Below are 13,487 nucleotides of genomic sequence, written 5' to 3'. Positions count from 1 at the left end.
ATTAACCTAACATAAATAATATAATCCTTAAATAATCTAAAAATAAATAATTTTGCTCTTAATTGATCAAAATAGCTGATAACAAGTTATTTAATCTTGTATCATAAGTTCATAAATCAGATTCACTCTTTACTTTTGTCTTTTAATTCGAAATTTTTCATCCATGTTACTTTGAGCCCTTTAATATATGTCATAATTCACATTTTTCGTCCATTCTGTTTCAAAATCAAACGATATGTTTCTCCACTTTTATTTCTGATATAGATTTATCCCTTCGTTTATTTTTGTTGTTAGTTAACTAAGGCAAACAACTTAGTAATTTTAATTTAGTTTTTAAACTTTTTTTGATATAAATATAAATATTAATTTACAAAATTCAGTAGCTTAATAAATTAAATTATTTAATTTTCACTACTCCTTTATTTTTTTACTTCATTTAGTTTTAATAACCAACAATATTTAAAACTAAAAAATATATTATTTTTTTTCAAAAATTTAAAACATTTATAGATATTTAAAATTAAATTGGAGCCATTAACATATTAAATCTCACAAAAATATAATTTTTATTCAGATATATTAAAAATCTCACTTAAAATTAAATTGAACATTTTTTTAATTTAATTTTTTTGACTCAGTCGACTAACATTAAAAAGTGAATGCAGGATTACACCATTGTCGAAAATAAAAAGGGAAATCCGTATCATTTAACTTTCAAACATGAGAAATAATATATATAAAAATTATAATCTGCTCTTAAAATTACAACATAATTTGCTCTTAAAATTATAATCTACATTGCAAAAAAATTATTAATCCTACATTTGCATTTTATTTTTATTTTCAAAAAGACTTCTGAAAATTAAAAATCTTATATTAAAACATATATTTTTTCAAAAATTATTTTTTTCATTTTCCATTTCAAGGCATCTCATTTGCATTTTACATAGAGCAGTTCGACTGTTCTCCCTGCCAAAGCAAAGGAAAAACATTCTTCATTTCGGCTAAAAATCGAAACGTAGATTATTCTCTCTCCTACTATATGTCAACTCTCCCCCAAAAAAGCCAGTCAGATATCCAACTGTCATGTTGCTATGGCTGAGTTCATCTCATTAAGAATACGAAAATATGTATGGTGATCCGACGTGTTCATAAACCCGGGAAGAAAGTCTGAAAAAAATCTTAGAACTGCAGCAAGAAGTTGTGAGTCTCTGGAAGCCGAAGCTGCTTCAAGAAACAACGAAGGCTGGACAGTGTTGACCTGCAGATAAATTCATTTTTTTGTCACTGACATCTCAGAAATATGTTGCATTGCATCTAAGATTTCAGTTATCTGAACAAGAAAATGCCATACATGCAGAGTAAAAACAAACCACGTAATTTTTAGAACGGAATGAACCCGGAAGAGTGACATCAGATCAATCTATTTCTTAATAAATGCAATTTTTCAGGTGTGGTATATGTCCATGATCTGTCATTCCGTGCAACTAACATATCTCGCCTAGGCATATGTTTAATTAGAATATATGTTGCATGAAAACTTACCAAGTCCTAAATTTCAGCGTTTCAGTTTCATTTCTGATAATGCTTATAAAATTCCAAAATTTAAAATCTTTTCATAACTTGTTCTTGCGAAAAATATTTATTTCGCCAATTTTCATTTCAGTGTTCCAGCATTTCTGTTTTTGCGTAACATATAGTATTAAAATAGGAGAAATTCTTAGGTAGACTCAGTTCATCACATTATCCACGGACTAAGCCTATCACATAATGACACGTCATTAAAATGGTGGCGATCTTGTAAATTCGTTTATTACTTATTTACACATTTGAATAATAATATTACAAGATTGCCATTATTTTAATGACGTGTCATTATGTGATAGGCTTAGTTTACAGATGACGTGGTGTACTGAGTCTACCTAAGAATTTCTCTTAAAATAGCTTCAATGACAAATAATTAGAGAAAGCAAGCAAAAAAAATGGCGCATTTAATGATTATAGATTCATTTCAACAAGAGCAGTCTCAACACTTTCAGCAAAGTAAAAATTAGCAAAATTATAAAAATTGTTTTGCAATATAACAGCAAATGCCACCATACAGCAAGTGAAACTTATATAGATAGGATTAAATAAGAGATGCAATTATAATTTTGACCAAAAAAAAACGCTGCCAACTTTTAGCGTTATAGATATAAAATGTATCTTCTCAAGGAATTGACATTAGTTAAAAATTACCTTATGCTTTCTTGCATAGCGCAATGATTCAAGATAGTAACCATCTTGCACCAGCTGTACCACATAGTCGTAATGTAAGGAAAGCTGTCTCAGCATATCCAGACCCAGCTTTCTGATTTGAAAATTCTGTCGACCTGACTCTAAGAGCTGCATTGCTACTTCTTTTGAGGGCTCAAGAACCTGCAATGGAACATATTTAAGTAAATAACAAAATTAAAGCTTCAACAGAGACGGTTTATTACCTTGTTTATGATGAGTGATGAAAGCTCCGTATATTGCTCATTGCGTGCTAGAAGTTGTACTGTCAACACATAGAGATTTGGATGGACTCTAATCTTTTCCAAGTTTGTGCTGCAATGTTACAAAAAAAATGTCATGGGCGCAAAATTGAATGTGTACACACAGCAATTTGAATTATGAACAGATAAAAGAAAATTAATGTTCACAATTTCTTTTTAACATTGTTTTAACAGTCGCTAGCTAGGATACCTTCTGGAACTGATCCAAAACAAGGATAATTACTAATTCCTAGTCATTTTTGTATAAAAGCTAATGATCTCAATTGACATGCTTTTAACTGAAGATTTAGCATCACAATAATTTTATAAATGAGGGCAGGGGCAGTGCTGTTTTGCATTATGCCCGTTAGCTCATTATGAAGTCATGGCGTATACTAGTTCCTCAAATTGATATTAAGCAGTACCTTTGCATTAGCAAATAATTCAGAGGCAAATATGTATAGAACTACAGCAAGAGAACACCCTAGTATTTTTAGGAAAATTTACGTTAGTGTCTGAACTTTTACATCTTTTGTATTAGTGTTTTAGCTTTTTTAAAATGTATCTAACAAGCACTTTTAGTCGTCTTTGAGAAGAAAAAAAATCCCATTTTTATATAAATTTATGTGTCATATCAGTAAAGAAATTATGAATGTATGTGCAATGATACACTAGTATATATATGTGTAATTAAAATGGCAAACCATATCAACGAATTATATTTTTTTTTTTGCCTCGTCAGTAGTCTCGGTTATTGAAAAATAGCCAAAACCACTGATTGGATATGCTTTTAAAAAGTTGATATATAAATTTAAAAGAAATAAGTATTTAGATACAAAAATAGCATATCATGAAAAGTTCAGACACCACTATTCTAATTTTTCCTATTTTTTATTCAGTATCGGTGCATAGTCAACAAGCTATAGTAAGATGCCATACCTGCGAAGGAATTCCACAATAATGGAAACCAAGTAAGATGGATCTCCCACTAATTCTTCCTCAACTGGAGCAAACACAAAGCTGTACATTTCATCAGGTGAAACTGCTGGTGAAGAAACTTGTAAATCCTGCGGCTCCAACACATTAACATTTAATAGGTTGCTACTACTCCTATGATTCTGAGATTGAGAAGATGATGGCTGAACTTCAGTGCTACTGCTTTCAACACCAAAAATGTTTCCCTTGTCTGTGATGATTTTGCGTGATCTATAGCATGTCTCGTTGTCGGAATCGGAAGTGGAAACATTTGAAGATCTGCTGTGTGATTCATTCTCAGCCCGATCACCAGATTTCTGTTTCAACGGTTTTCCAAGAGTGTCAACTACACTTGATACATTGGCATCGGATCTGGGACTATTTAAACGAGCGCCGCTGGATGCTAATGTCTTCTCCACTTTTATTCCCTTGAAATAGCTGCCGGTTTTGATTGAATGAGAGTAATTAGTAACCAGTACATCTATTGCCCTTGAAACCATGGACATTGGTCTCCTTTCCAAAATGACAGTACGCGTTATTGCCAGGCATAACTGCTTAGCCTGATATAGCAGGGTTAAACAAAAGCCATAAGCTAACCATGCAAAAGTCATAATTAATAAAGTTGTTTTAAGATTACATCATAAATAAATCATCCCATTAAATGCTATGAAGCAAACTACATCTCTAAATTTCTTCATTGATGTTTTCACAAATTTTATTCTTGTCAATATAACCAATTCATTAATTCCATTCTCTGCCTCATGTACAAAATGATGCAAGTAGATCAAAATATGAAACTTCCCACCTTATTAGCTTCCAATTTCCGTCGCTGCAAAAACTCCAGAACTGAAGGAACCTCAGAACTACTAGCAGAAATTGCCTGTTAGTGGAAGAAAAACACTAATTAAAAAGAAAGCGTTTATTTAGATGATATTACATGTAAAAAAAACCAATACCACTTGCCTCTAAATCTAGATGGATTTTCCACAACAACTTGTTAGCAACATCACAAATGAGGTCGGGAATTAGAAATGTCCAGTCGTCTCCATAAACGATTGTTTCATAGTCACTTGTGTTAGCCTCTGTGCTTTCACTATCTTTGTCAGTAGATCGAGAGGATGATGTAGTGGACCTACGGAAACCCCTAAACAGTAGAGGAAGTGGAGCAGACACCGGTGCTCGCGAATCAACAAATACATCATATAGGATAACAACCTTTGCATCCACTTGATGAATGAGCAGGACATTATCAATAACACTCACAGCTATTTTGCTTGAATAAATTGGCAAAGAACCCTACAAAAGCATTAAACCATTTCAGAATCCAGCAACTGAAGTATGTCAGCATATCCATAGGTTCAAGAGCACATTTATTTTTCCATTTCAAGGTCACTTCAGGAAATATATAAAGCATATCAAATAATAGCCTGAGGAATAAGCAGCTAGCTTGTCCACCAGTGCAATTGCTTACACCAAAGCCTTAAAAAGGATTGATTCTAAACTCAAGCAGCATATTAGAGTATAGCATGTTGCACAACTTTATTGTTACTTAAGAAAAAGTTAGGGGATAGCTGTAAAAATAAATGTAGCAAAACTTTACTCTTTCAGCAAGAGGAAGATGCAACCCAAGTACAAAAAGAGAAAAATAATGTACTAAAGAAAGAATTTGGCAAACTACCACTTCCCAAAGCATCAAATAGCAACCAACGATACCAAATACTGATGGTCTTGCATTTACTATTCATTAAAACAAGGAGGGGTTTCCTAAAAAGGCCTAACAATATATCTGTAACATTGGCAAAGCTCTAAGCAATTGCATATCCCCACTCAATAGAGGCCTGAACAGAAAAGAGTGGAAGAGGAATTTTAAGCATGAATATACCTGTTGTATAACAGCATCTCGATAAAACCTATGTGAGTGTATTAACATTGCCACTCTATCAATTTGCAAACAGTATATCCTCCCATAGCTGAAATTATTGAGCGGTTTTACAGTTATATGTGTGGTAAGTAATTTGTATAAGAAAAATAAACCAAACCGAGGAAACCTACACAGTCACAATATGGATATCTTCAGCAGCTAAGACAGGCTTACTGTTTGCATCAGATTTTGCCATTGCCATATCAAACTTTGGCAAGCGGACAATTCCTGCAGATGAAAGCTGAATAGATAAAAAAATTGTCAGAGCAATTAACGAACCTGAAAGTCATCGTAGTTGTTCATAATGTCAAGAAGCTGTAACTACTTTACAACCAAACATTTCACATGTGCTGCAATAGCACATCTCCAAAGAATATAAATGAGTTGCTAACACATTGTATTCTTCCATGAATATCACTTTGCACACATTTTGGGACCACATAAACCAAAATAAAATGCATAGATGTCATGTAGCTTTGCGTAATTCAAATTTCCAGGGAAACAAACTACAGCTGATTAACCTCAGACAGTTGAGAATCGACTAAATCGAACTTGCATTTACAATACTGATAGTCGGCTTACCTGAAATCCAGTGAATGTTTTGCATTGCATCCCTGAAGCAAGAAGAACCATGCGACTTTCATGGGTATAGACATACCAATTGACATTTAGTTTCCTCGTCTCTACCAAGCCAAGCGATTTTGCATCATGACCATAGGCAAGTAAATCGAGCCCACTGAGGTCAAAATTAAGGGAAACAATAAAGGAAAAATGTCAAGACATAAAGAAAATACAGGGTCTAAACATTAATAATGATTAGTAAAAAAAGATGAAAGAGCAAGTATTACTTGAGGGATATCTTCTCTATATTTTTAAGGACTATGTAACTAGAAATGCTATCAATATATTACGATCAAGTGCAGCATAAAGGCTAGATCTTCCTTTTATATGGTTTACTGCAATATTCTATAGCTGAATAGAGGTTCTAATTTTTTAACAGGTGAACTGAAAGAGTTCCAATTAAATAAACAATAATATTTGTTTTGCAACAGAAATAATCAGTTGAAACACAATGTGATATAGAGTGATGTGCATATAGAAGTCTTATCCATACCTTGTTTTTACAAGCACAATATCACAGAGGGGACAATCAGTCCAGAAGAATCCCAGTATACTCTCTAACTCTGATCTGCACTTGTGAGTAAAGGTTTCCCCTGTTTCTCTATGCCAAAATTGTAGTTCTTGACTAGAGCGTTGGATTGCAATGAACTTTGCATCTAAAGAATATCGAATAGATAAAACAGGCCCTTCACTTATTGAATCAGCTGTGGGAGCAACATTAGGATCAAATGGAGCAGTCTTCCAAGAAAAAACCTGAAAATGCATAAAGAGAGAAATATCCAGGACCTCTTAGTTAAAAAAAGTTTGACTTGTAATAATCAACATTAAAAAGCTTTAATGCAATTGAACTTAGCCTACCGAATTTATTTATTTCAAAATTGTATTACCTGATTAGATGTTGGGGAAAGCAGCAGCTTGCTCCCATCATCATAATATAAACCCCTTGATCCTGGAATACAACATCTTAAAGGTGGATATTGAACAAAAACATGTGACAGTCCACCAGACCCACTAAAGCTAGCATTTAGCTGTGAACTTGACGCTTTCACAGACATTCTCGACTTCTTTGCCTCTCAGACTTGAAAACCAAATCAGAAATATAGAATGTGCTAAAATGAGAGACCCTAGACCCGATTTATACGCTCAATCCCTGCAAGGAAAAAGAAATAAATTCATAAAGCAGCGATAAACTATAGACCCATGAATAAAATAAACAGAAAAAGCATTACCATTACAAAAAGACTGTTGGATTCTCTTTTCTGTATTTAAACTAAACGTTTATTGGATTTTTCTTACTACACTCTTAAGATTCTGAAAAGAGAGTTTGCTTCAGTTACTGCCTTCAAGGTTGAAGATAAATGCTTAAACCTTTCCACGAAGCTGTCAACAAAAAGTAAAAAAAAGAAAGGTCTTAGAACATCAAATCATACTCAAATGAATACAAACATTAAATTTCATTCGTTCTTCTTCTCCTCCATCAAATCATTTTATCTTTCGTTTTAAATACTCTTGCAATATTTTATTTTCTTATCAACCAGAAAAGAACGCTACCGTATTCTGCATGCAGTTCTTCAATGCAAGAAATTCTTTCAGGCACATATCACGCTCAATTTCCGGAACCTTAGCTGCAACACATCCCCCATAATCTTTTGCCTGCAATATAGGAATTTAACCAAAAAAAACTGCATCATGGAGACAAGCAAAATTCACATGTATCAAATAGCAAGTCCTGAACATCTCTTCTCCAAAATTCAGCTGAACAAGCTAAAAAAAAGCTACAAGTTTGGATCCATCAAGTGGTATGCTTCCAAATCCAATGGAAAGAAGAAAACATAATTGGTCATTGTAACTTCAAATTAATTTCAATAGTATTTTCGGCCATTAGCAAAAGACTATGTTAAAGCTTAAGAAACAAACCTGGGCAGTACAGTTCACTAAAATGCGCTTGAGTGTTGAAGTAGTGTTCTTTTCTTTCATATCTTACCAGACTATACAACTAATGCCTAAAAACAAGCGTACCGAAACAAACTTAGAAGAATATATTAACAAATAAATCATTTTCACATAAACAAATAACAATCATTGTGAATCAAATTGATAGAAATATTTCCAATTTGAATGACTACTAAACCCTAACTGATAAAGAAAATCCCCATCCTCAGTAAGATACAAAATTAATCAGATTCTATACAATCAACTTCTCACAATTTTAAGTTCATAGAAAGTCTCAACAATAACTACGAAATTGAAAAAAATTAACAGGATGAGCTATGATTCAATAATTCAGTGTGATTTTCAATCTAGTAAAACAAAAAAACATGCACAAACAGAAAAGGAGTAGAATTATTCTTCAAAAAACAATCACAGCGAGGAATTTTATCAAGAACGCAAAAGAAAGTATATACCTGGAGAATCGAGCATTAGGAGGATTAAAAAATTTGTTTCTTCCAAAGTTTTGATGGTCTGTTTGGATTCCAAGAAAAACAAAAGAAAGTTTGAGCAGTTGAGTTGTTATTGTTTCGCGAGAGGAAGAATGAAATTGACAACTAACAGTCAAAATTACATGAGTTGGGATTCATATGGGTCTGGGCTTTCTAAACAAGGCCCCTCGTTTCACCTTTACACAAATCTCTAAAAAAATGAGCCTTTTTTTCATTTTTTTTTTGCCAGAGATAACAATATATAAATATATAAAAAGAAAGACCATCTCATGAAGGTGATAATCAGTCTTAGGCGAAAAAAATAAAAATGGAGTTAGCAGCTACTCATTGAGCCATCTAAATACACATTCGTTTAACAAATTAAAGTATCCATATGTGGATAATTTGTCAAACGAACGGTAGCAATATAGAATGATAAAACATAAAAATAAAAATTGCTTACTGTTAATAACGACAAAAATAATATAAATATTACCTTGATTTTGTGGAACGCATAATTGAAATGTCGGAATCATTTAGGTGTTATATTTTTACCTCACAATATTGATTTTGGCAATAATCTCTCAAAAAAATTGAAAACTTTTCACAAATCCCCCATAACCCAAAATTAACTCAAACTAAGAGAAAATAGGACAATTATGTCCTCGGCACTTATGTCCCTTCTTTTCAATATTCCACTAACCAGAGAAGAAATTGACGGACTATTGGCGGCGATGATTTAATTATTCTAATTTGTCAATCTAATTGTATTTCTCATTTTGTTGTTTATGATTGTGTTGGTTAGTGTAAATGATCTTGTCCAGTTTGATAAACTTTGATATGCTAATGATTGTTATTGCAAGAAAGTGTAAACAGATGCTTAAATTATAGGCCTAATTACTTAAAAACCACTCACCTTGTAATTTTTTTTCATTTATACCACGACCTAGGAAAATTTTCAATTGTACCCTATTTTCGATTTTTATGTTTCGTTTGTACCCCCCAAGAGTAAATTTTTTGATTATTTAATTAATTTAAAGATGAAAATATTAAAAATAAGATACATAAATGATTAACATTAACATTTTATTAGAATATAGGTTAAAAATAAAGGACTAATTTAAACTCTTTTCAAAAAAAAATAGGTCAATTCAACTCATTAGGGTAGAGATGAAACATAAAAATCAAAAATAGGGTACAATTAAAAATTTTCCTAGGTCATGGTATAAATGAAAAAAAGTTATAAGGTGGGTGGTTTTTAAGTAATTAAGCCTAAATTGTAATATTTTGCAAGAAATTGGAAAGAAAATTTGGGATTAATGGTGGTTGCAATTCTTGCATGTGGTGTTTATAATATTGCAGGTGGTTGGTGTTGCACAAAAAGCAGTGGCGATGGAGGCGACGATGAAAGAGACGACAAATTTGAGCTGTGACAGAAATGGAAGCGATGGTGATGGGCTTGTGTGGCGATGGAGGGAACGGTGCTGGGTAGTGGTGGAAATAGGTGACAGTGGTGGATTGTAGTGGCGAAGGAGATGACAATAGTGACTGCTATGAACATTATGATTTTCTCTACTTATTTGATGAATGATTGGCATCATTTTGCATTTCAAAAAAAAGTAATCGTGTTGTTATAAGTTATAATATAGTTTTAAATACATTATTAATTATAATAAATTAATTTTAATTTTATAATCAATTTACTAAAAATTATTAATTTACTTTAGGTTATATTGAGTTGACATTGAGTCGACATTTGAATTTACATTAAATTTGTGCAAAACTCCATGAAAAAACTTGAAAAATTATTTTCAAACTACTATTAGTTTATTTTTGATGGTATAAATTTTTCTAAAAATAATTTTTTAAAAAAATATTAAATTCTGAATCCTCTAAACCCTATGTGGTATTATTTCAGGTTCACATATGGTTCACGTCAGGTTGCTTTTCAGTTTTATAAACTGTCAATTACATTTTACTTAAAAATAGTTATTCAATTCTTATTATAGATTATATGTTAAAATTATCTCAATATAAAGTATCAGATAAGATTATAAAGAATAACAAGACAATTTTCATAAAAAAAAATGAATTAAAGCTATTCAGTTGATATAGGTTCACATCAAGTTCACATTAGGTTGTGTCACGACCCGAAATCTCGAGCCGCGACCGGCGCTAGGGAATGGAAATTGTAGTTCCAAAACCCGTAGCAAGCCTGAAAATCGCTAAAACTTTTTCGCAAATAACAATCATACAAAGACTTTACAAACGGAAGCATTTATATACACTAGCAAAACATTACAACTTGCTCGGGCCTATCGTTTCTGTACCTTGTACGTACTAACCCGGCGTACAATACTAGTGTTACATACACCTCACGGGAATTTACCTCCGTGGAATAAATATGACAATCGTAGCCAAAACAAACATAAACACATTGTCAACAACTGTAAACAAGGAAAAACATATTAATTTACTAGGCTACGACACTAGTCAAACATTATACTACTGCAGCAATTATGGAAGTCGGGACTGTACATAGCCAAAGGGACTTCCGGTCAAAGACGGACTTCTAGCCAAGTTCAGAATCTAGGTACCTGAAAACACACTATTGGGGGGTCAGCTATTAAGCTGAGTGAGTTATACTTTACTTACCATATTATCAAAATAAGCATCGCATTTAAAACATTTTTTAAAATATATATATACAATCACATTTTTAAATAATTCCAACATATACAATCACAGCGATTTGCAAACAATTCACTTAAGACAAGTATTTGATCCGATCGAAACCTTAATCTTAAACTCCTTAACCTCTCCTAATCCGTTTCATATTCGAATCATATCGTCCGAGTGGCCGGGTCCCGAGATAGTTCGACCGAGTTACCCGCTACCACGTGGCATAGTCCCGAGATAATTCAACCGAGTTACATCATGCCACTACTTAATCCCAAGTTGTGGGTCCCGAGATAGTTCGACCGAGTTACCCACCAGATACGGGTCCCGAGATAGTTCGACCGAGTTACCTCGTATCTGCCATAATTATAATCCTCCTTTCCGATACCCAAACATATTCCATTTCATAATTATAAATATGATCAACATTTAATGAGCTCATATCAAACGTATCTATGTACGAATATCTAGACTTTCATAAACTCCGGTGATCACACGGCCTATTGACGCCCAATAGGTAGCTCGTTTCTTCGGATCATATACAAATTCACATTGGCAAATAATCATCGATGTCATATACAAAACAATACAATCAGCCCTATACAAAACAATCATTCCATAAACAAACAATTCAAATATAATTCAATCCAATAAGAACAACTCAATAAAATCAAACAATATAATTTATGCGATGCATTTAATAATAACAATAATAATAATATATAGTATATATGAAATAATTTTTAATACGATAATAAAAGTGAGTAAAATATACTCACCGCTTGCTATCCATAATCTTCGATAATACCTAGCGATCTCGCGTTCTGTAAGTTTCGGATTCCATTGGTAGTCGCCTCGTCAAGTCTACACAATTTCGATAATAACTCGAATTAATTACAATCTAACTATAATTAATTAATCCAAAACTAGGTTTCTAGCCAACTTCGGCTATTGAAACCGTTTACTTAAAACAGTCCGACCACTAAATAAAATTGACATTCTTAATGTTCAGAACGTCGCCTACAACTTTCATTTAGGTCTCGGACTGAGATAAGTACCCGAAGGTGTCGGAATTTGGCCCCGAAGTTAACAACTTAGGGCTGTCCTAAATTTCAAAACTGCTATGCGCGACATAATATTCTGATTTATTTGAGCCACTTAGAGGCCGAAATAGCAGAAACTTATACTTAGACATTTATAGACGACATCCTTAAGTTTCCGTACCAACAAACGGAACTTAATTTGGAGCTAAATAGCTCGAGATATTGCCCTTGCAACATGGCTGTTTCGCAGCGTAAAATTTCCAGCAACATCGTCAAATTCTCAAGTTATCTCTTTAACGTTTCGGTCGACTAAAACAGCCTATATACTCAACATTACACCAATTACTACAGCCTTTAATCATGTCATTATCACCACCTTAAACTCATTAAAATCTTAGTTCAAAGTTTAATTCAAAACAGTTTTTATGTTACGCTCGAAACTAGTTACGTAACACTTAGCATTTGCGTCGATTTTAAGCGATACAACCATCGGGGAAGGGTGGCATCAGCCCCCACTTCACTATCTCTCAGCCCTCCCCTGTTTTGGCCAGGGAGGGGCTGCTCCAGCCATGGTGCAACGCACCATGGCTGCTGAAACGCAGCCCCACCGTGCGAATCACGGTGGTTCATTACTTCCGGCCATCAAAACCCCAAAACAACCACCAATTCATCTTCATCCTACATGAAATCCTAACATACACCATACCCATACATATGACAACCCTCATATCTCACAACAAAATATCAAACTCAGCTCATAATTAATAATTCATGCCATAAACCATCCATTCTAACTTATTAATCATCATTTTAAAGCTTTAAATCATCATCAATACTAAGCTCAATCTAAGCAGAATTTTTACAGCAAAACCCTAACCAATAGCTGAGATTTTTACCTTGATTTGATGATCTCAATCAGTAGGTATCGTTTTCCTCTTTCCGTTGCCGCAAGAATCACTCCAATCGGATCAAAAACGAAGAAGTTATGGAGTTTTGAAATTTTTTTCATGTTGATTTCTCTAAGGAAGGAGATGAGCTCGTTTTTGGAAGCTGAAAATGGAATTATTCTGAGTTTAAATCACATAAAATAGGCTTTTACATTAATGGCAAAGTATCTCTTTTAATCCTTAAAGTTGCCACCTCCATACCTTTCAATTTCCAACTTTTCTTTCGTCCAATTTAACCCATTAATCGCTTAATCATTTGATCTTCATAAATTTCATATTATTTATGTCCAAATAAATAATATCACCTTAATATCTCATAATTCTATTTCCGTAAGTTTATTTTAGCAATTTCCGGCTAAAAACGC

General features: G+C 33.1%; 1 protein-coding gene and 1 long non-coding RNA gene across 2 annotated transcripts; both read right to left on the bottom strand.

Annotated features, from left to right (window-relative positions):
* Positions 1 to 706: 706 nt before the first annotated feature.
* LOC126677480 (uncharacterized) lies at positions 707 to 8,565 on the bottom strand. The gene is made up of 15 exons (XM_050372123.2): positions 8,439 to 8,565; positions 7,951 to 8,036; positions 7,585 to 7,686; positions 7,263 to 7,413; positions 6,921 to 7,183; positions 6,527 to 6,786; positions 5,995 to 6,148; positions 5,544 to 5,653; positions 5,374 to 5,461; positions 4,455 to 4,787; positions 4,297 to 4,371; positions 3,456 to 4,051; positions 2,481 to 2,589; positions 2,239 to 2,418; positions 707 to 1,261 (listed from the first exon to the last, which is right to left on the bottom strand). Exons 5-15 carry the CDS (start codon positions 7,086 to 7,088, stop codon positions 1,085 to 1,087), a joined length of 2,250 nt encoding a protein of 749 aa, XP_050228080.1. The 5' UTR covers positions 7,089 to 7,183; positions 7,263 to 7,413; positions 7,585 to 7,686; positions 7,951 to 8,036; positions 8,439 to 8,565; the 3' UTR covers positions 707 to 1,084.
* Positions 8,566 to 10,714: 2,149 nt separating this feature from the next.
* On the bottom strand, positions 10,715 to 13,220 carry LOC126676567 (uncharacterized). Its single transcript, XR_007640350.2, has 3 exons — positions 13,072 to 13,220; positions 11,912 to 11,996; positions 10,715 to 11,061 (listed from the first exon to the last, which is right to left on the bottom strand). It is a non-coding gene; the product is annotated as an uncharacterized LOC126676567 (long non-coding RNA).
* Positions 13,221 to 13,487: the final 267 nt, after the last annotated feature.

The sequence above is a fragment of the Mercurialis annua genome, linkage group LG4 (assembly GCF_937616625.2).
Source record: "Mercurialis annua linkage group LG4, ddMerAnnu1.2, whole genome shotgun sequence".
Classification (NCBI taxonomy): Eukaryota; Viridiplantae; Streptophyta; class Magnoliopsida; order Malpighiales; family Euphorbiaceae; genus Mercurialis; species Mercurialis annua.
This window is presented reverse-complemented; position numbering and strand designations above follow the sequence as displayed.

What these genes read in the sequence shown, in the direction of transcription:
- LOC126677480 (XM_050372123.2), bottom strand. Translation starts at nt 7,088, where the DNA reads ATGTCTGTGAAAGCGTCAAGTTCACAGCTAAATGCTAGCTTTAGTGGG. An exon ending in ATTGTGGAATTCCTTCGCAG is followed by an intron (nt 2,590 to 3,455) that starts GTATGGCATCTT and finishes GTAACATTGCAG; the next exon opens with CACAAACTTGGAAAAGATTA. An exon ending in GCTATGCAAGAAAGCATAAG is followed by an intron (nt 1,262 to 2,238) that starts GTAATTTTTAAC and finishes ATTTATCTGCAG; the next exon opens with GTCAACACTGTCCAGCCTTC.